The sequence below is a fragment of the Nelusetta ayraudi genome, unplaced genomic scaffold (genome assembly GCF_046127955.1).
Source record: "Nelusetta ayraudi isolate G7.1 ecotype Tasmania unplaced genomic scaffold, CSIRO-AGI_Nayr_v1 ptg000011l, whole genome shotgun sequence".
Classification (NCBI taxonomy): Eukaryota; Metazoa; Chordata; class Actinopteri; order Tetraodontiformes; family Monacanthidae; genus Nelusetta; species Nelusetta ayraudi.
This window is the reverse complement of record NW_027466061.1, coordinates 7262461-7284990: the sequence shown is the minus strand read 5'-3', so window position 1 is coordinate 7284990 and position 22530 is coordinate 7262461. Positions and strand designations below refer to the sequence as shown.

The window sequence follows — 22530 nt, the reverse complement described above, 5'->3', positions numbered from 1 at the left end:
GTGAGAAATGTGTCACCAGTAACTGTCACTACTGATTAGAGACCAATCCTTTCAGAAAATACCATAAAAACACCTTAGATTCAGACATCAATTGTTACTCCAGTCTGTAACCACAAAGTCACTTGTTTTCTACTGTGACATGAGCATGTACGACATGCCGCCCATAAGGCTAACCTTTTTTTCTGAACCCTTCTCGCACTAGTCAGATATGGTGGACCAAAATATCTTGAATTTCCTCCCCGAGCGAGAACATGGAGAGGTGTATAAGCTGCTATCATCCCACATGCTGATGTCTGACCCCATTGCTGCTGACTTTCTTGACAGTAAGTATCCTCCCGAGTCTATGTGCTCATGTTTGGCCCTTGTCTGTTTCCGTACATCTTGACTTAGGCAGTGTTTGATGTTAAAACAGTGGCTTCTCATTTCTTTTAAACATACACTGTGTATGTATATATAGTACTTTGGTGAATTAAGATCCGAGGTTTATCGGATTGCTGATTAGTCTGTACCTATGATTAGCCTTTTAGCTAATAATAGGAGCTTGCTCAGTATCACGGTTAAGACGTTAAATCACTGTTATGTTAGCACAGTAATCCAGAGCAATGTAGTATGTGGGGCTGAAGACTTTGACCTTAATCCGGTGTTACTATTGGGCTTCTCTGAGGAACAGAGATGTGACGAGGTGTCAGGTTATAGGTCAGTCCGTCGTCTGAACAGCTTGAAGTGATCATGTGTTGTGGCACATTCTAAAAAGACTCCTCCATCCTTTGTTTGGCCTGCCTATGAAGCATCCCTCTCCGCATGTATTAAAATTCTAGAAGTGAATTTGTGACTGAAGTGTGTCTGAAGAAAGTAAAATTACCACATTAAAATTGTTCTGGCCTTTCCTCTGTCTCCCAGACTCATTAAAATACCAGACCATATGAATAGGCAAATATTTGTTTTGTCTTTTTCCACCGAGTCTGCTGGCCTTTCTGAGCGACTGTTTCCTTCCACACTGCACAATCCATTTCCAGTATATACACACTGCAGAATGCATTGTCTCATCTCCACCACAATTTTACATTCAGCTGTGAATGTGAACGATTGCACATCAACCGTGACATGGACGTTATTCTACACACTGGAGCTCAATCCTTCAAACTTACTTGCTGATGACATACCGTAATATAGCCTCTTTCAGTTCATGTGTGCCCAAACCACCCTGGCTTCTCCAAACCAGAGCTATTGTCCAACTGCAATCTTCTTATGTTCCAGTGGTGAATTTCCAAACTCTCTGTGAGGTCACAGTTTCATTAATGAGTTTATATAGTGGAGTGAAGGAACATGAAAGGGAATTTGTTATGCTGGCAAATCATGAATCTGCTACTTTGCCTCTCTCGATGGATGCAGGAAACGTATTAATCTCGGCCACAGATCTGGAGGGGGCGGTATGTGTTCCTATAATTAATAGGGGCTGACTCGACTTTTGAAATGAGAAACATAGGAAAACACTATCTATAGCCGGCCCCAAGCAATCTGTTTAATCTGACACACCAGATGGAATGTTTCCCAAACTATTTATTTCACATGGCAACATGTTGAATAACCCATAAATGTTTGTATAATAGGAAGACCATTAAGAAAAAAATAAGATATAAAAAAAGCAAGAGGTGAGCTTCGGAAGGTCAGTGGCAGGAAGTCAGACAGGAAATCTTAGTGATTCTGTTGCCTGCCAAGGTTTTTGTTTTGTACCGAGGTTTTCATCAGAGTCACGTCCAATGTACCCACATCCCATAAGATTTGGCTTGAAAATAAAAGACTAAATTGCTGTTTTTCAGGTGAGGCACATATTGAATTTTGCTGTCATCTAGTCAGAGGCAACATCGACCCAAAGGAGACGCCTGTATATGAGTATGTCAAGTTTGTTGGCGATTTCAAGTTTCATAACAATGGTAAGGACACTGGATGAAATTGCATGAGCAAATGCGTGTGTTTTTAATGGGCTGAAACGATGACATGATATACTGGAAACGCGGAGCATTTCACGGTGTACCTTGTCTCGTGTCACCCAGTGCCTACATCGTCTTGTAACGGCCTTGAGTTGACGTTACCAAGAACCCTGCAGTCGTCGCTGGAGGAGCAGGTCTGCCTCATTGCCACCGTACGATTGGTCACTCCGCAGTTCCTGAAGGTGAGACCTTAAGATGGGGCGTATCCACGTAGTGAGCCCAGAGGAAGTGTTTGAAAATGAGAAGAAGCAAAACTTAATTAAACTAAATTAAAGCAGTTTGGATTGCTCACATCTTTGGTGGTATAAAAAGATGATTGTTTCCGGATTCAATCAAAAACTGAGATCCTATTGAAGATGCTTTCCGTTGGAGCTTGGCAAGGTGGACGAGCCAGATTTCCGCGATTCACAGGAAAATGTTGCAACATTATTGGGGAATTTGACTGTCTGGAGATGCACCGCTCTGAACCTTCTTCCAACTCATTGCCTGTTTAAACATTGGATACCGAAGATGATGTGTGGGTTGGCACCTCAGCTCTTATGGGAATATGTCTCCTCAGCTTGCCATGTGGTCAGAGTTGTTAAAGACAGCAGGGGAGGTCCTGAGGAGGGACTGAGATCCTTTTTGTCTTTATGGCACTGTATCTCCATACCTGTCACTTTCTTCTGCCCCTTAATTGTGCTAGCGCTCTAAAGCCCAGAGTAGCCAACACTTTTGGACTGGCCTCAACCCCCTCTGTGCTCACTCCAAAGACACTGATTACACCCATTTGCCATTTGGAATGTCTCTAAACTGTCTAGACCATATGGCATGGAATATTTTTCCCCCCTTTGCATACCCAGACTCGAGCCAAATCTGGTGTGCACTGGTTTTAATCTGGGTCGTTTGATCCCAGCGCTATTTTTAACAGTTTCTCCCACAGAGTCCCTGCATTTGTCATCGGACCCATATAAAGTAAATAAATGTTTAAAATTACAGCTGTGGCGCTGCTGAGAACGTAGAAACTGCTGTCGTGAAAATGTAAACAAAATGGCGTCATGAGACTGTGTGTCAACAGATTTGCCTGCTGCTCAGTTCTGATGTGGCAAACCAAAGCATGTTGGTGGCCACTGGATAGTGACTTTTATCACAGCGTGTGTTTGTTGTCGTTTAGGATTTGTGTCACGTGGAGGATCCATGTGATGAGTTCTCCTCCAGACACAGCCTTGAATGGAAGTTCCTGTTTTTAGACCACAGGTAAAAGCCTTTTTTCCCCCCACACACTTTAAATTAAAGTCAAATGGTGCAGATGTGGAGCCGGGAGACTCAGCTGATGTTTTTTTTTCTTTCAGGGCTTCACCTATCATCGGATATTTACCTTTTGAGGTTCTTGGAACTTCTGGCTATGATTACTATCATGTGGATGACTTAGAGCTCATAGCTCAGTGTCACAAGCATTGTAAGTATCTCTGTAGTGGTGTGTTAAACATTATCACTTCAGGAAGATGGAAAATGTATGATTATGTCAGACCTTCTTTCATTAATCTGTCATAGTGTCCAACTAGGGATGTAACAACATCAGAACTGGCCAAGAATGAGAATTAATTGGAGTATCTGTGTTATGATCCCCGAGAACAGCTTGTACCCAACGAGATCAAACACAATTAAAGTCAAGAGCTTACCGATAAAACATTTTTTTTATATTGTTAAGCAAGGTAAATAATGTGACCAACTCAAACGACCAAAACATGTAAAAAACCCATAGCTAAAAAAATACTGGTGGGCCAGCCAAAAAGAACCAAAGGAAAGTGTGCCACCACTGCCCAGCCCACATGGGTACATGGTAAAAAATGTATTGCCTTTTCTATTTGGAAAAAATAACTAATAATTTGTTAATTTGTATTGTGCAGCAGAGCTTTGAATGCTACAAGATAGGTACTTTGACTCCACTGCTAGATGTGTATAATGACTGAGCTCAAAGGATGACAGGCCTGCATGGGGTGGTGGCCAATGTCTCTTGCTCTGCTTCACTTTTGCTAAAAACTTTGCATTTGCCCAGAAGACCAATCAGTTCCCTCGACACGAAGACCCTTCTGTATGTTCAAAACCTCACCTGTGCCCTAACCACGGAACCCCTGTCCCTCTCTCTGCCCAGTAATGCAGTTTGGAAAGGGTAAATCCTGCTACTATCGCTTCCTGACCAAAGGTCAGCAGTGGATATGGCTGCAGACTCATTACTATATCACGTACCACCAGTGGAACTCCAAACCTGAGTTCATCGTCTGCACTCACACGGTTGTCAGGTAGGTCTGACCGCTTCTCATTTTGGGTTGCTTTTTCATTATTATCATTATTCTCGGTTCCACCCAGATTGCTTAACGTGAGGATAATAAGTAAGCTTTTTTATGTTTCAGTTATGCTGAAGTGCGAGCAGAAAGGAGGCGAGCGCTCGGCTTTGAGGAGCTCTCTCCACCAGAGATCGCTCCCTCTTCCGTGAAGGTCAGACCTCAGTGGCCCTTTTACATAGAATGCAAATCCTATGCAATCCAGTCAATTTTTTTATATGTCTCTATTTCTCTTTATTTTCAGGCACAGGAGCTGTACTTGGACATTTGCTCCACGCTGGACCCTCCGCGGAACAGAAACAGCGGCGCACGTTCGGTGTCCTCCCACAGCTCCCGGAAGTCCTCCCACACAGCGTTGTCAGATTCTGCATGTGAGTCATCCCCTGTTTCCGAAAGTGCTAACTCACTCCACAGCAGGTCAATGTGTACAAAACTCCTGCATCCATATGGGTTCCATAGCCTTCAATGAGATTAATTGGAAAAATGTGATATTTTTTTTCTCTCCGCCCGAGCCCCTCTGCTTTGAGTTGACGCTGACACAGGCAATAAATAACACTACTCCTGTGTTAATATTGTAAGTGCAACTGCTGCGGTCGGGCTTTATTAAATCAAAATAACTGAGATGGTAGATCTTTGTTCGAAGAGTATACGACACATCCGAGATGGCCTTTGATTTAGGGTTGTGCGCTCAAGTAGGCTGGAGTCGGTAAAACACTTACATCATTATATTGTGTGCGAGGAGACATACAGGGTGAAATATCTCCCGGCCTTTCTTTAGCACGGCCTGCTGGTCCTCTGACTTCAGCAGCTCTTCCACCCACTGTCTCATGCATCAAAACTCTCCACTTCCATCTGCATAAGTTAAGGAACAATCCACGGAGGCTGATTCGCAGCTGCTCTCCAATAAACGTTGCTGCAGCCAGCGGCGTCATGCCTTGGCCCACACACACACACACACACACACACACAGATATGTAAATTTTTCAGTATTTCCAAGAAATATTCACAAACCTAAATCTGTTAGTTGAGTTGGGGAGGGGGGGGAGGTATGCTGATGGATTTTCCTTTGTCTCATTTAATTTGCGCAAAAAAAGAAAAATGCAACAGGGTTTTTGGGTTCAAGTCAGAGGAAGAATGAGGCGGCAATCAAGGGCTTGTGACTCACCACTATTGTTACAAAAGCAGAAAAGAAATGCACTCTTCTTCTGTTGAGGAGGACACTTGTGGCTCATGACAACCTTGCGATTAGAGGAGAGCGTCTATATGTTTTGTTTTGTTTTTTAATCTGAAGGGGAAACTCCGCGGATGCCGCAGCAACCAAGTCTGTTTACTGGCTGCAGGGGAACTAGACCGCATACATGAAGTTCATCTGTGAAGTTTGTTTGTGAGATTTCATTTGTGGCTGTGCTGGTTGGTGTGTGTGAAACCTGATTGGTTGAAATAGCCTCAAGTCGTGTCATTTGTCAGTGTCAGATTTGAGCTGAGGACGAAAAGTGAAGAAAATCCGGGGGTGTGGAATGAAAAAGGATGGAGAGTTCAGATCAGATCCCTGTAGACACTCCTGTTTTCAGCTGGAGGCTGCGTTAGCCACTGCTAGCACGCCTAGCCTCTGACTGGGCTGCGGGTGGTCAAGCTGTTGTCAAGGAGCGTCTTTAAATGCAGTAGCTGCTTGTTTTTAAGGCATCAGATAGTCAGAACATTTCAGTATGAAATAGGTAATTAAAAGTACCTGCAAATGAGACTAAAACACTATCTGAAGTGCAGTTGATCAGATAAACTTTTTGTATCTCACTTCTGCGTTGATTTGTTACTGAACTGACTCAAGGCTGAAACAAGAAACACTCAAGGTGGACTGTGGTGAGATGTTGTGTTCTATACCGAGGACAGGATCAGAGAATGATTATTTGTTTCACATGTTGGTATGTTTTCATTGGTTCGTACATCGTGTAGCAAAAAAAGATAAAGAAGCTCTACCTTACAGAGGCTGGCACTCAACCAAGTATGACTGGTATTATACATCTAAGAGACGCGTAAGAGGCTGAATCCCACTGAAGGAATGAGTCAAACATCCGAATGTATCCTCCCTTTGTTGCAGTTATCTGCTGCCATTTAAACAGACAGCAGAAAAAACAGTGATTATGATCCTGCTCAACCTGTGATCCGTCTCTCCTGCAGCGGCTAATTCCTACACCGAGGCCTGCACACCGTCATGGCAGTCGGCCTCCATTGCGACGGATAAAACATCTGCCAGACTCCAGCCGAGTGGTTCAAAGGTCAGTTTATTCAATGTTTAACCGCGTCTGCGCCTTCGTTCCCCACTGACTGCTTTATCTCCAAAGACAAAGTCAATGCCGTATCAAAAACGGCGGCAAAGCTCTTCAATGTTTTCCCCCTTTTTCTCCCCCCCGCCGCAGAATTTGCCGCAAAGACAAAATTCCTTTGACCTCGTCCCCCCGATGAGCCTCCCCCTGTCTCCTACCTGCAGCAAGCACTCCACAATGGTTAGTGTTTAGACGTCTCTCCCGCCTGTTGCCTTCCTCCTCTCGTGTTTGTGGACAATATCTCCTTGTTATGACTGTTGCTGCTGCATGTGTTTATGTCGTCCGCTCCTTCCTCAGCCTCCAGCTTGGCTTTTAAAAAGCTGTAGCGTAAAGTGAAAAGGCAGCTCAGCAGAAGAAACATCAGGATTATACAGTGTATTATCTTTTTTCTTTTCTCTCTGGCTTTTTCCATTTTGTTCCTCAGAAAGGAATCACTCATCCATGCCATTCCTCATAACCTATTTCCCAACAAATGGCCTTTCTCTGGCACAAATATAAACCCATTATATGACTCAGCTGATTGTAATACCCTCCCCCCCTATTTACAGAGGCTTTATCGGAAAAAAAAAAATCTTGAATCATGTCTCTCCAGCAGCAGCAGCAGCAGCAGCAGTCGTCCATGTATCAGCTGCCGCAGCCTCAGCTCAATGTGGTGAACCAGCTGAAGGAGCAGCTGGAGGAGAGGACGCGCATTCTGCAGGCTGACATTAAGACGCAGCAGCAGGAGCTACACGACATTAAGGAGAAGCTTCACCTCGCTAATCTCCAGGTAACCCTCATCACAAAGATTAAAGTAAAGAAACACAGGACGCAAGAGAGCAAGCTCGGTGTGCTCCATAAAAAGGTTCATTATTAATCACGCAAGGCATTCGGAAATGCAAGTCTACACATGCTCACATGCTACACATGCTACACATGGGAGATGCTCTTTTTTTTTTTTACTTCCCGAAACGTGATGGCTAGAAATGTCCTGAACACAGCGTGAGAAGAAAGCACACGCAGAGACAAAATCCTTTCTTGCTCTGCCTTAAACGATGGCCAACATCACTGCTGCAAGCCTGCATGATGTGACCTGGTGGTGGAATTGCCCCACCCAGAGGCCAGCAGCAGCCACTTCAACTCACGCACACAGAGGAAACGCTTTGAGTGTTGGAGGAACAAAATATTTAACTGCAAGCAGCCGCAGCAGTATAAACTGATATTACAATCATTAGTGAAGTATGTAGCATGAAAAGATAGCAACAGCTTTTATTATTGCTGCTGTTTAAAAGGTATTGGTTTTTGATTTTTTTGATTTTCTGATTTTCTTTTTTTGATGTGGATTTTCTGAAAGCAGGGCCAGATAGACACCGTTGACCTTGCGAAAGCGATACAATTAGAGCAGATGGTATAAAGGGGAAAAAAAATCTGATTAATCCATAATGCATGCATCGCAGTAAACTGGACTAGTGGCTCATCAAGGATCATTACATGGTAGCCACCATGCAAGTAGATTACATGCCGTCCTCCGCTTCCCTTGTTTCAAAGTACGATGTGGCACAAAGCCTTTCTGGAAATTAAAGATCCAAAAATGTGAGCATCCTGCTAAAATTGAACTGTTGGAAGGGGACAAACGCAAACAAGGGTTAAATGAGCATTTACCTGGTTTTGTGGTTACAAACCTCACATACATATCAGTGATCTTGGTGGCAGCATTAAAGGTCCAGTGTGTTAAATTTGGCTTGATTTATGATTTTTGTATTGGTAAAAACTTAACATACTGTCCATAAATTCATTCTTAGAGTGCATACAGACTTTACATGAAAGTAATTTGGTTTATCTACCCTAAGAACGGTTCTCTCAATATAAGAATCTACATAGAGCAAGGGTCTTGTTCCTAGTTAGCTGTCATTTTTAAGGAAGCCCAGTGTTTAAGGAAGCCTGTCAGAATGCGCTGTCATTCGGACTTCCTTAAATACTGGGCTTCTTTAAAAATTGTACACGCTGCACCTTTGAAGGGCTGATTTACACAATGTTGTTATGCATGTGTATTTTTACATTTATTTGTTGTTTTTTTTTGCATTTTATTGTTTGCACACACTTAATAAAAAAACTTGTGTTTCTATTTCTTTAGATGTTGTTACAGCAGCCCATCCACAATGACTACAGCCAGGCCCAGCAGCAGCAGCAGCAGCAGCAGCAGCAGCAGCAGCAGCAGCAACAACAGCAGCAGCAGCAACAACAGCAGCAGCAACAGCAGCAGCAGCAGCAGGGCGCGGGGCGGCCACCACAGCAGAGCCAGTCAGGCGTGATCAGGCAGCACGCAGGACACCCCAAACCACCATCCTGTGGGGCCCACAGTTCATCCCCCCACTCACTGCTGAGAGAGAGCAGCTCACCCTCATCGCAGGTGACAAATCCGAGAGGCCAGAGCGCTGCACGCCGCACTGCCACAAAAAAACAAAAACACAACAATCAGAAGGGTCACTTCTCTGATGTCAAGATTGCAGCGCTTAATCTCATTACCCTCCGTCATCAGTAACCGGCCTCTGGTGGCCTACTTCACTCTGAACATGGGATAATGAGACAGGAGGAGGCACGTTATGCATTGAATGGTGTTCATCAGTCCATTATTTAAAGGGAGAAGCGTCACAGCGAGAGGCGACGGCCCGCTGGTTATTGTCTCCCACTTTCCCCCCTGTTTTTCTTCACCACCTGCAGTTTTGAGCTTGTTTGTATTTATAAAAACGCCTCATTACAGCCAGCCTCATGCTGGACTCCAGTATCGGCAGATCAAATATTTATGCCAGTTCACTAATGGACCCAGCTGTGGCATAGCCATAATGTTGTGCGTTTTTCTTTGGTGGTAGGTCCAGCAGAGGATCGCACGGAGCGGCCAGACCCACCTGACGGTGAGCATGCCCATGCAGACCAACACCAGCCTGACCATGCCCTTCTACAGCAACCCCATGATGTTCTCCCAGACCAACACCAGGTCTCTGCAGGACACAAACCAAAGACACACGGACGGGGAGTTCAGCCAAGACGCGCAGTTACGGTGAGAGGCCTCGAGGGAAAACTGTGTCTCTCACGCTCTCAGTTTTCTTTGAGTGTTTTTTCACAGCACAGATTGAGTTCTTCTCGCTAACAGATTGCATTTCTTTTTCCTGCAGTATGCTCCTAAACCAGCCAATGCAGACGCTGGTTCCCACCAGCAGTGTCACCTCACAGCCTTCCCAGTGCAACATGGGCCTCCCCCAAACTATGTAAGTGTTAATAGTATAGTCAGTAGTAATTACAGAGCACAGTTGCAGGTTGTTCACAGGAGTTAAACATAACCTCCACTCTCTTCACCATCGCACTGCTGACTAATCCGTCAAAGTTCTGACTTTCAGTAAGCTATTGGGTATGTACTTATAATCAGTGATGTGTTATTTGGAAGGTTAGCCAGTGTAAAGTCACATTTGTCATGATGGTCAATCGTAGCCCTTATTCGGCTATGACTTAACTAGTCAGTCTAGTCAGCGTGACAGATGGGATTCTCTTGCTTTCACATCCGTGGGCATAATTTAATTCAACCTTCCGCCTACTCAGAATTATCGATAGCCCCCATATTTCCTCATTAGAGAGGCCGCTGGCTCAAGACGTGGCTCACGTCAGCTGCCATAAACGACACAGCTTGTGTGTGTGTGTGTGTGTGTGTGTGTGTGTTCTGCCAAATGATTCAAATTCAGCCCTGCTACCCTGGTATGGTACGGTTCACAGTCTTTTTAGATGCCTGCATCTTGACCAACTTCGAGCTCTGACACTGGCTCCGAGATTTCACAACAGAAGCATGTTCACGCACACATGACACCAGGAGTCACACCTGGTCTTTACATATATAGAAAGTTTAAAAATGTAGTTCCTTGCACACCTAGGGCTCTTTTAACTGTCCATCCGTCTGTTTTTCCTTTGTATGGCTGACTTCTTCCTCTGCGTGCAGATACACACTGGAGCAGCAGATCATCGGCCCCCAGTTCTCCATGCAGCAGGTCAACTGCAACGCCGTCCTCGTGCCCTCGCCCGTCTTCACGTCACCCATAATGATCCCTCACAACAGCTTCATGGGCAACCAGTCCCAGTCGGCCTACCAATCTCAGCCTCAGGCCTCTCAGCACTCCCTGCAGCTCCAGCAGCCCCAGCAGTTCTTTCAGGTACGACACCGTCCGGTCCACCAGCGGTGCAGCTGTGTTACGCGCATCGTTGTTTAAATGCATATTTTTGGCTCGGCTGCGAGTACGTTGTGAACAATAGCGCTCATTGTAATTACCCAAGGCTGTGTATTTACTGATCTATGATATTTTCAGGCACGGCTCTGCTTCAGGATTCTTAGTCACCACAGCAACAAGCTTTCGTGCAATTCCCAGAGGCCGCTAGGAAAGAAGGCTGTGTTATTTTCAATCCCGAGCTTTGTAGTGAAGCTGTAATGTGGTTATGAGGTTCATTAGAGGAGATATTGAATCGTGTATGAACAGACTCTGTTTTTTCCTTCTTATTCCAGGAAGAGGTAAACGATTACATGACCTGATTCCTCAAGACACAAAACATTGTTCAGTATATTTCCAGGATCACACTGCAAAGGTTGATCAGATATCGCAGATACTTTAGCATTTTTAATTCTACATCATATAGGCATAAGACATTCATTAGAAACTACAGAGAGTAGGTTATGGTTCTTAGTAGTTTTGTTTTGTTTTCTTTTACTGATGTACTGTTAAGTTGATACATTTCAGTTTCTCTGTTATTAAGGTTTGTAACCGAATAGTTTACTATTATGAGCATTGCTACTGATAAGTGGTCTCTTTATAAATGTATAGGTATATTACTTTTTATGACTAGAAAGGATTTTTTTTAATCTGTTGAGCCTCTTTTTTAAAATCAGTTTTACAGTCAAAGCAAACAAACATTGCTTGACCTCATCCACATTCAAAAAATAGAAATGTTGCTTAATTTATTTAGATGTCAGGTGGCTGTCGCCGTTTTTTGGAAATCATAGTCACTGAATCTATGTCAGAAACGTTTTATAAACGTCTGTTATGTTAATATCCAGAAATCATATTCATGCACTTGATTCAATTGAGCCCAAGTAGAGTGCCTTAGAACGGTTGCACCAAACCAACAACCCACTGGTCAGGCCAATGTGACCTTGTGCCTGAACGCTGCGTTCGTCCGCTTACGATGTGTTATGACTTTATGGTTGCCCGCCTCGCGTTCCAGGTTAGCTGCTCACAGTCGCTCCATCTCTCCTCTGTTGTCCACAGATGACGCAAGGGCTGGTACAAAGTGGATCCACGTCGACGTTCTTACAGACTAATGTCCCGCAGCAAAGCACGGTGGGATATATTCAGCAGCAGCAGCAGCAGCAGCAGCAGCAGCAACAGCAGCAGCAGCAGCAGCAGCAAGTGGCTCAAACGCAGCAGGTGCAGCAGCAGCAGCAGGTGCAGCAGCAGCAGCAGCAGCAGCAGGTGCAGCAGCAGCAGCAGCAGAGGCAGTACCCACATTCCCAAAACCAGAGTGGCAGCGTTTCAGACTTTCGAAATCTGCTGACTCGGTAGTGCCGTGTACTGTGTTTGGAGCGCCGAGGTTTCTCTCCCTCCCTCCCTGTGTCGCCACCATGTGGGCGACGGTGGCGAATTGTGGCATTAGGCAGTGAGAATTTGACGGCCAGTTCTGCTGCAGGAAGGCCTGGAGGACAGGAAGTTGCCTTCAGCTGCTTCACTGTTAGCGCGAAGCCACTCACGTCGAGCTCACCGATGCATAAGTCGCTGGAGTGACGAGCGCAGGCCACGACAGATGGGCCTTACCCCCCGCCCCATCTCCAACACCCTCCATCCCTACCCACCCCTCCCCTCTGCCTGATGTCACCGAGAAGGTGCCACCACCGGCACGGGTCACCTCAGCTGCCAACAGGTTGCGACTGTTGGCATGTGCGTATCATCAGAGGTCTCCAGTGGAAACTGCTTTCAAGTTTACATCAGGATTTTTATTGGGTTTTTCTGTTTTGTTTTTTTGACAGAGAGAGCGTTTGCTTGGAAGTGTCTGCTTGCACTTTGGTACTATCCCTCATTCAGCCGTTGAATATTTATTTTTTAGCCCCGTGAATTAATGTTCGAACAGTGAGATTATTTTTCCAAACACACAGAGCCTGATGCCCCCCTCTTCGAGCGACATGGAATCATCCCCTCTTCTCAAGCCCCGGTGAAAAAAAATCTTAAAAGGGATGTATATACGTGGAATGCTGAAAAACAGCTCTGCCAGCCGTTTGGTTCTTTGAAAACGAGGGAACTCTTGCAGATGTGTGTGCGGCAAGTCGGAAGGGAGAGATGCCTGTCGTGAGGCTCGCAGCAGCGAGACGATCTTCATATCCAAAATGAAAGGATTGTTAGGAATTTCTGCGTGAATGCTGGCAAGACAAAAGGGTTCATCTCCAAAACACGAAAAAAAAGGTCTATCTAGATTTTTAAAGCCTCAATCTGAAGGTGGGGTTGCCACAGCTACCCCGCTGCTTCACACAGGGATGAAGCTCTGAAATGCTGATGTGTAGTTGCTTCTGCTGAGCTCTGCTGTACTGGTTCTGATGTGAAGCCAACAGAGCAGGATTCTATTATTTTGTGCCTTTAACCATGCTTACGTCTCATGGTGCGGTTTGATGGTTTGGTCTGATTATGGCTTTAAAAATCCAGCTCAGGTCCATTTGGAATATAAAGGTCTATTTTCATATGTCATAACTTATTTTCAGCATCAGATTTAAACATCTAGATTTGTAATTGATATATTACAGATACATATGTATATATATATATGTGTGTATATATATATATATGTGTGTATATATATATATATATGTGTGTATATATGTATGTATATATATATATATATATATATACATATATATATATACATATATATATATATATATATATATATGTATATATGTATATATGTATATATATATATATATATATATATATATGTATATATGTATATATATATATATATATATATATATATATATATATATATATATATATATATATATTATATATGTATGGAGAGAGAGAGAGAAAGAGAGAGAGAAAGAGAAATATATAAATTTATAGGGTGCTTTTTGCAACCCAGGGAGTTCAAATGCTTTGTGAACACTTTCTATAAAATAAACAGTAATAGTAAGATTCATTTAACTGCTCGTAGGAGCCCTAAAAGAAATCAATACATGCTTATTTATTGCGTATAAAATTTAAATAAAGTGAATATGGAATTAAGACTGAAGTTTTTTACAAAATGAGAGCAACTGATTCTTTTGTGTTTATCTAGACATAAAAAGTTCAATTCTGGCCTTAATGTTTTGGCTGCTTGCTAAGGTTTGATCGTTTAATGCAAAGCACCCAAGTTGACTTTTACATGGTCTGACAGTTTTGCATTCAGTGAGAGATTCGGCCTGCCAACCTGGATAACTGTGAAAAGTCAAAAGATTTGACCCACATCTAGATTCACGGACACGTTGAAATAATCTAGTCAAAAATTCTTTGTTTTTCATTAACATATTTCTGGATACTGGTATTTTGATGTCCCCACAGAATATGACAACTTGATGTGCATTCACAGAAAACAAAAAAACAAAAACAAAATGCACACACTGGGACTCTAGAATCATTTTTGCTACATTTTCTTTCATTTTCTTGCATTGAACTCCACTAGAACCAACTTCGTAAAATACTAGAATTTTATGAAGAATGCACTATGAACTACAATGCACTAAGAACATTACTAGTGGACAAAAATCAGTCTGGATGTGCTGCACATATATGGGATGTATTTGACAGTTGTTGTCTTGAATGTCTTAATTGAATGTGATTTAGAGAATGAATGTCAAGTGTGCAATATGTGGCCATCATTATCAAAGTTGAATGCTTTAAAATTGCTAAAAACAAAAAAAAGGTAAACATTTCTAAAAGTGTTGAGTGCTAAACCATAAAAGAAGAAACAGAATCATCGTTTATATTTTAGGCTCTTTAAAACAGCCTACTTTTCGTGTGTTCACGAAGAATTCTGCACACTTGGAATTCTCTCAATCACTTTCAATTGGACATTGGAAGTGGTTTTCATGCACTCATAATGATTGCAGAGCATTCAAGATCATTATTTCATGAAACTGGTTGCAATGGAGTTCAATGCATTCATTAATGAGTCAGTGAGCCCAAACATTCTAACTTCAGTGTTCGTACATCAGTCTTCTTGTCCTCAGACTTTGAATGTCAGTTTGGTGCTGTGGAATTGAGATGTTTTCCTCCCCTAGCTTTTGTAACCTTAAATGAAAGGGTGGTGGGCTACAGTATATTAATCGACTCATGTTGCAACACTATCTTAGCGTCCTTAAAATCATTAAGACAAGTAAAGGCAACGGTAAAAAAATAAATAAAAAAAATCAAGGTCCTAAAACAGCATAACAGAGCCTCCCTTTAGTGATAGACAATCACAGTTGTTGGCTAAGGAGTCAGAGAGCAACTTTGTAAAAAGACTCTACCTTTGACTTTGTTTGAATGTTTTCTTTTTCTTTTCAAGTCCTCACTGTTAAACTCTGATAACTAAACGCTGCCCTTGGTGCTCAGTGTGACCATTGGCTGAGTGAGCTTCGGAAGCGTCAGGCAGAACACATTCAATTTGTACACTCAGTGCCGCTTTACATGTTCCTATGTGCAATGTCAATTTGAGAAAGACGAATGTTAATTTATACTGTTTTAGATATTTCAAAAAGCAGATGTATGATGTATATAAAGGTGTATAATAAGCCATTGTAAATTATACGGAAGTATTTTTTTAACAAAACGTCCTAACATTCCTTCAGTCGTTCTTATCAGCCGTATCTTTCTCGGGGAAGGGTAGAAGTGTTTCAGTGAAGGGTGCGAATACAGCAATGAATATCCATGGGACTGCGTGGGAAGGTGGTGCGCAGGGTTGGCTTTCCCCTACATATGAAACTCCAGAGTACAAGGTCCTACAACTGTGTAAGAGGACTAAATGAAGAATCTGGATCCGAGGGCTGAATTTCAGACATTTTTACTGGAGGGTGCAGGTTGTCAGCCGTGCGGCCGCTGCTAGTCAGTCTTTATTCAACTGTAACGGACCGAAACTGAAGGAGGAAAAAAAACAGTTGATTTCAATTTTTTTTTTTCCTTTTATGAATAAGTGCAATTGTACATCATCGTCAGTCATGTGTCGACAGCTGATGGAAGACCAGGGCTCTCTTTGTGTGTGCAGTGTTTCCTCACATCCTCATGTGCTGTAGCAGCCGTCAACAGTCACAGCTTGCAAGTTCAGCACAGCCAGCAACTAAGAGGTGCCATAGATACATCACATTTCCTACATTATTCTGTTTCACCTTTCACTCCTAAATCAGATTTGTTTTTTTAAATATACATATAAATATATTTGTCACTGTGAAACATCCCTCATATGTAGTTCCTATATGGAGATTTCAAGTCACAAATATTCACAGAGAAGCTGTAAACACTGTTCTTTGCCTTTTGAAAGCAGATGATGGGGATTGTGCTGGTTGAACAGTGAGCCCACACGGCTCACACATCGTATTGTCGTCTTGGCTTCGGCCCGAAATTGTTCTGTTTTTTTTTTTTTTTTTTCGACAAGCCGTCTCACTCTGCACGAGGTGTTTGATAGTGTGCTGACTATTCAGGTGTGTTTCACTTTACAGAAGTCACTGTAAATAATCTAAGTTGCCGTTGTTCTGGTCACCTGCGCTCTCCTCGACAGTAGTTGCTGCACTTTCTTTCTCTCCTCATCTCTCAGAATGCTCTTTTTTTCTTCATGTTTTTTTCCATTGTGTGCTTTTGAAGGCATGTGATTTGAATCACGTTTTTATGTCCTGGTTTGTAAATTTTAATGACCGACCCTGGAATGGTGGGCGGTCGGATCAATGATGTCTGTGTATGGACATGAACAAAACAAACCTGGCTGACAGCCATTTCTGCAGTTTCAGTGCAGGAGCAAACATTGAATATATTGTATAATAGAATGTATAAAAAAAGAAGTTTAGCCCATATAGTTGTTTATTTTATATGTCTAATAGATTACATATGTATGTTACATGATTTTAAAATTAAAAGTAATTTTGTAACAGATAATGAAGTGTCTTATTAGCAGAGGTGAGGCTTTCTTTGCGTTCGAGCTGGTGTTGCACAGTCACTTGTATGGCTTGTTTTTTTTCTCTGTATTTACCATCAAAAATAAGCTTTAAAAAATATCGGTAATATTGTTTTAAAAGAAATAAAAAATAAGTTTACACTTTAATATCTTTATTAATTATGTTATTGAATTATTTATAAATCAATATGGATATTGTGATTTATATGAAAATAAATATTTTTAAACATACCTTTCTGTTATTCTGAGCAAAGTGTTTACATTAAAAAAAAAAATCATTTGTTTTGAGGATGGTTCCCCTCCCCAGAAATATGTATATGAACAGGTTAGTATACCAGCCTGGCATTATTAATATGCTGGGGTTGACTACTAGGTCGGGAGAACTTGTTCATTAGCAGTGATCAATTGGATGCCTGATATTTGTTGTTGAGTGGAGAACATTGGTCACAGTAAATCCATTGCTGAAGACATTGTTAGTAACACAATGTATTGCTTTTGGCATGAGAAGATAGGATTCCTTCTCCCCAAGGCTAAAGCAAAACATTCAATCCACTTTATTGAGCCTTTTCCTCTTTTACATCTGCTGTACAGGCATTTCGAGTGTGAAAGAATCACATTTAAAGTGTATCTAAAAAAAAAAGTAAATTGTGGAGTGACTACTGAATGCTGATCACAGTTCCAACATATTCTCACGGAGCCGAGCGTCTGTCGGTATTTTCCTGCTCACGCTGATAAAACTCTGCAACTCTGTACACTTTGCTGAGTGCAACTTCCACCTGTTCCTCACCAAGGTGACAAAGGTCCAAGACACAGACGACGTGCAGGTCCTCTAGCTCGCCAGCCGTCACCAACATCCCCCCTGCAGGGAAAGACGGGTCACATTGTAGCACAATACTGCTTTTGCTTTGTGTTTACAAATATGGAACGGCTGAGATTGAGACTGCAGCTACCTGGCTGAGGGACGGCTGCGCTGTCGCTGAGGGGACAGAGGAAGCCGGACAACAGGCAGGACAACATGCTGTTGTCGTGCGTGTCCTGAGGGAGGCCCACAGACCGGGGATCAGTCGAGCTCACCACGGGGAAATACGCAGCGTCGACGGCTATCTGCCTGTTGATGCCTGTAAGATGAAGGCGAACATAGGAACAGATTTTTGTGGCAGTAATGCTGAACGTAGCCTTATTTTCTATCTATCCACCCGTTAGATACATCAATTTTAGATTTGCTATGAATTCTGTTGGAAATAGAGCGACGACAAAGCTACTTAGAGAGAAAAAAGGAGTGGTAAGATCCACAGCGGTTCTCATTATGCCAACCCTAACCAAATATCATTTGTCAAGACTGTGATAAAACAAAGATCATAGGTCTATTTTACCTAGTACAGTTACTTGGTAGTATCCAGAACACACGGCAGGTTGGATCATGTCGTCACTCTGCCCTGCTGTCCACCGTGATGGCTGAAGGTTGGCGAGTCGCAGGAAGTCGTCCTTTTCATCGAACGTGAAACTTCGAGAGACGCTGTCCTGGAATAAACCGCCTCGGCACAGGTGCTCAGACAATTCCTCCCGCTGCTTCACCCAGCTGCTGCTTTGCCACGATAGCACATCAGGGTCTGACGGAGTCAAAACAGGTCGGTGTGAAAACGCACCAATGCACAGAGTGGCCTGCAGCGCAACAGCAGCGGCTGCAGTAATGCACCTTCACTTGGAGGTTGTCGGTCAGGTTCCACACTCTGGTTCTGCCCATGTTCAGTGTCACTGTCTTGTCTCCCTTCCTGTTGCCGTTGCCTCTCTGTGGATTGAATCCCAGCTCTACTGATGGCACAGAAACAATTATTTTACATGACGGACGTAGGTTAATGAAATGACGTGGGACTCTTTAGTACCTTTTGGCTGGGAGACTGCTGCCTCTGAAGGTGGGAGATGCATCTTGCCTAAAAAAACATTTAACTTAAGATGAGACATTTTCTTTGTTGCAACAAAAATGAGCTATTATTTCTGGAGTCAAACCATACCTTGTTTTCATTCTTCTTTTCCGTCGGTTGGGAGACTCAGATGCTAAACTGGCCTCTGGTGTCTGCTCAGCTGCTGCTGGAGCAGTTTGTGCCTCTGGCACACTGCGTTCACGTTCATCAGCATCAACACGTGGCACCTGCTGTAAGGCACTTGGCTCATTAAACTACTCTGATGCTCACTACTGAAGAAGAGTCTTGAACAAATTTTAAATACCTCCTCTCTTTCCAGACACTGTGTGGACTTTGGCCTTCTCATGTAGCGAACTGCTGTGATCTGTCCCTGGATGGCAAGTCTCTTGTGCTCCCTGTAATGCAAGCTCTCTAACTCCCTCTTCAGGTCAGTGACTGTTACTAGCACAGGTTGAGCTGAGGATAATGCAAACAAACGATTCATTCATTCATTCATTCATTCATTCATTCGTCTTCTATACCCGCTTATTCCTATTCAGGGTCACGGGGGTCTGCTGGGGCCTATCCCAGCTGTCTTAGGGCGAACAAAGGGTAAACAAAATTCTAAATGACAGACCAATGTCAGTCAGTCTATATATTTCACTTTTTAAATATGCTTGAGCCAGAATTAATTTCCAATTGATTTTCTAGTTTCCAGCCTAAAATTAAAAATGATCTGTACTCTGGACACTAGGAACACCACAAATTTAAGGTCTGTTGGTACACAAGCTGTTGGATTCCCTCACCTGAAGCATCAGTCAGTGACTGAAGGGACCTCAGTGGAGGCTGTGGGTAGCAGAAATATCCACCAACGGCAGTCTTCTCGAGCACAATGTTGTCCTTCAGAGTTTTAGTCCATCGGATGAAGTTCTTCACCACAGAATTGGCCACGTATGGCTGACCTTTGTGGTAGCCTGTTGTGAAGACAATTTACAGTTCCCTTAAAAATACATGCACCTGATGTTGGCAGCGCAGATATATTTTCACATTGGGCGCAGTGAGTGCAAACCTGTGATGAATGTCTCCGTCTCACAGCTGCTTGTGAGGTAGGGCACTGAGCCCTCCACGTGACAGATTCTCATCTGAGTACAAACCAGGTAGGTCACTGTGGAGGAGATCAGAGGCAAAGTAATGGTGAGACTTGACATGTAGAATAGCTCCTGGAAAGAAGCTGAAAAAAGCAAACTTACTTGGACAAATGTGAGTGAAGATTTCTGGCTGAGAAGATGAAAACAACTCCAGGACAAAAGGGTGGTCAGACGTTCCATCAATAGCATGAATCCAACGGTATGTCCAGTATTTCTCTGGACCTAAAAAGGATGTCAATTAATAGCTAATGACTGAGGTTAAAAAAAAAAAATAATGAAAAAAAATAATGAGAAAAAAAAAACGTCTTCAAGCGTGAATAAGATCTGAAGTATTTACCTTTGTTTCCTTTATTCTTCACTCTTTCAACACGGCCAACAAATGTTACCAAACCAATGACATCACACGCAGTATTGTTGGGTAAATTTTCCAACTCTGCCCTGGGAGATACAAACAATGTGATTCAACAGGTGAACATGAACACTGAAAATAAATTCCAGCTACTTACCGGGTAATAAAGTGGTAGGACACATCAGGTAGTCCCCACTGAGGGAGAACACTCTTTGGCGAGATCACAGTGATGACTGAGGTTGGGTTGCGGGCATTAAGGCAAATTTCTAGGAGAGATTTTTTTTTTGTTGCTTTAAATAATAACACAGACATTTCAAAATAACCTCAGTATAAAATGACTTTAATTGGTACATGATAAATACTACAATGTTTATTTATTTATTTTTAATTGAAGAACACGTTCACATAATTGACACACGTCTCTGTACATACCGACAGAGCTAAATTTCCTCATTCTGTGATGATCCATTTGTGGATGGGACCGGTTTGAATAACTCTGCTTCAGACAGTAATTTTGGAGGTACAACACTGCTCCCACCTTTAGTCTCTGGTAAAACTCTGGACAGAGTTCGTTCCAAAGCACAAGGGACATTGTCCCACTCTGGTCAGCAACTTCAAAGTATGCCTGATATAAAATATAACAAAACATGAGGTTAAATATGTTTTATAATTCCTGACTTGCAAGTTTGGCACATTTCATGTATATGCTTTTTCAGTTTTTTCTCAGTGTTAACTCACCTGGAATGGATAATCAATCCTAAGTCCAAACTTCCCATAATACCGCAGTCTAGATTTGTGAATTATCCTCACTAGGAGAGGCAGTGGTTTCCATGTGTTTTTATGTGACGACTCCAGATTGCTAAGCAGACTTATTCTTGATGCTGTTAAAATAGGACGAGGACGTGTTAAAACCCATCCTAAGAACTTTCTCTGGATGTTTTATTTTGCACCTTTTTTATAAAGTTATTTAACAAGTCATGTCTCATGCTCATAAGTATAAACCTGACAGTAACTTACCGTCCAGCACCGTGTCTGACGACAAAGACCCAGAGATCCAGACGTCTCCCTCTGGGTCGTCGTTATTCCACAGAGGTAGGTAATGTTTGCGGCTCACCTGAAGGGGAACGTCACTTTGCAGCGCCAAACTCCCCTCCATGCCCTGTTTGACCAGCAAGGGCAGCGACGCGACATCTCGAACACGTTGGAGGACCACAGACCTCCCTGCACCGCATCTGACCTCCTTAATGCAAACGTACCCGTGCCCCAGAATCCGCTCGTTGTAAACAAAGGAGCACTGCGTGATACGGATGTCATCCCCGGTCCTCAGGGCGTTGATGTGCACCAGGTGATTCAAACTGGGGTGAAGGAAACACTTGGCGCGCCAGGCGCCGTCAGTGACGGTCACATCGTAGCTGTAGCAGTCGGGCTGCTGCGCGTCGTTTTGCTCGGATAAATACTTCTGGATGGCGATGACAGCCACGGGAGCACACTCCTCTTCACGTAACCTCAAGCACTGTGTGCCGGATAACCCATCCAGAGTCCTCTGAAGGAAGGATGCTTGCGGAAGAGCGGCCGCAACAGCGGGGATGGACGGGGAATTACTTTCCATTTTGATCGGTTATCCTCACAAGCTTTCATGCACTCGACGGATGTAGTGGCACCGCTGTCACCCATCGAGTCTCGTTAGCCTAGCGGCTAACCCCTTTCTTCCTGTTTTCATCCGCGTTCATGTCCAGTTACTGGCCTGACAAAATAGTGCTATGTTTAGAAGCGATTTGAAAAGGATTATGCTACCTCGGCTACTTACCACTATTCACTACAATGGCAGAACGTTTACTGAAGCTGTTAAGAAGTTCTCCGTCAAACTTGGCTAACTACAAAACAAGGCGGGTGCTGTTTGATTGCGTCATTATTTGTATTTACTTCGGTGAGGCACAGTGAAGTGAAAAAGGACACCGCGAAATTGAATTGAACATGGAAGCACAATTACCTTCACATGACGTGCATGGTGACTTTTAATATCGGGCTCCAATGTAAACGCAAAAAGTCCTAGTTTCAAATCCCGCGCTGAGCACAGTTGACGCGGAATGTGGTGACGCAATCAACGCGACGACAGGGTCGGAATACGCAGGATAAACATATTTTTTTTCACCAAGTGGTGCAACTGGGACCTCTAGTGGCAACAAGTTCGCATTCGGGATAATACAGGCTATTACTGGTTCGACAACACGTATTGTTTAAAATCATTTTTGCAGCATCTATCATAATAAATAAATACTAAACAAACCTATAATAAATAATGGTATAGTTTATATTC

At 43.0% G+C, this 22530-nt stretch overlaps 2 protein-coding genes across 4 annotated transcripts in view; one reads left to right on the top strand and one right to left on the bottom strand.

The window, feature by feature from the left end:
- npas2 (neuronal PAS domain protein 2) overlaps window positions 1-16962 on the top strand; it is a 42280-nt gene extending 25318 nt beyond the window's left edge. Inside the window, exons 7-23 of the mRNA XM_076020352.1 lie at window positions 203-323; window positions 1821-1934; window positions 2055-2173; window positions 3145-3227; window positions 3323-3429; window positions 4126-4273; window positions 4385-4469; window positions 4560-4686; window positions 6491-6588; window positions 6730-6822; window positions 7229-7405; window positions 8750-9025; window positions 9486-9673; window positions 9789-9881; window positions 10601-10811; window positions 11919-13460; window positions 13714-16962. Of these exons, the coding sequence (XP_075876467.1) occupies window positions 203-323; window positions 1821-1934; window positions 2055-2173; window positions 3145-3227; window positions 3323-3429; window positions 4126-4273; window positions 4385-4469; window positions 4560-4686; window positions 6491-6588; window positions 6730-6822; window positions 7229-7405; window positions 8750-9025; window positions 9486-9673; window positions 9789-9881; window positions 10601-10811; window positions 11919-12212 (2334 nt within the window). The 3' untranslated portion in view covers window positions 12213-13460; window positions 13714-16962. The remainder of the gene's footprint in view (window positions 1-202; window positions 324-1820; window positions 1935-2054; window positions 2174-3144; window positions 3228-3322; window positions 3430-4125; window positions 4274-4384; window positions 4470-4559; window positions 4687-6490; window positions 6589-6729; window positions 6823-7228; window positions 7406-8749; window positions 9026-9485; window positions 9674-9788; window positions 9882-10600; window positions 10812-11918; window positions 13461-13713) is intronic.
- A 384-nt stretch (window positions 16963-17346) lies between these two features.
- On the bottom strand, window positions 17347-22399 carry radx (RPA1 related single stranded DNA binding protein). 3 transcript variants are annotated; one of them, XM_076020354.1, is made up of 16 exons: window positions 22021-22399; window positions 21231-21923; window positions 20952-21094; window positions 20646-20838; window positions 20371-20479; window positions 20202-20302; window positions 19967-20086; window positions 19786-19881; window positions 19523-19690; window positions 19042-19193; window positions 18828-18967; window positions 18699-18746; window positions 18512-18627; window positions 18189-18425; window positions 17766-17933; window positions 17347-17674 (listed from the first exon to the last, which is right to left on the bottom strand). In XM_076020354.1, the coding sequence occupies exons 2-16, from the start codon at window positions 21820-21822 to the stop codon at window positions 17505-17507; spliced, it is 2553 nt and encodes an 850-aa protein (XP_075876469.1). In that variant the 5' UTR covers window positions 21823-21923; window positions 22021-22399; the 3' UTR covers window positions 17347-17504. The 3 variants fall into 3 exon arrangements, with proteins under 3 accessions (XP_075876469.1, XP_075876468.1, XP_075876470.1); XM_076020353.1 differs by having other exon boundaries at window positions 21231-22399; XM_076020355.1 differs by having other exon boundaries at window positions 18828-18964; window positions 21231-22399.
- Window positions 22400-22530: the final 131 nt, after the last annotated feature.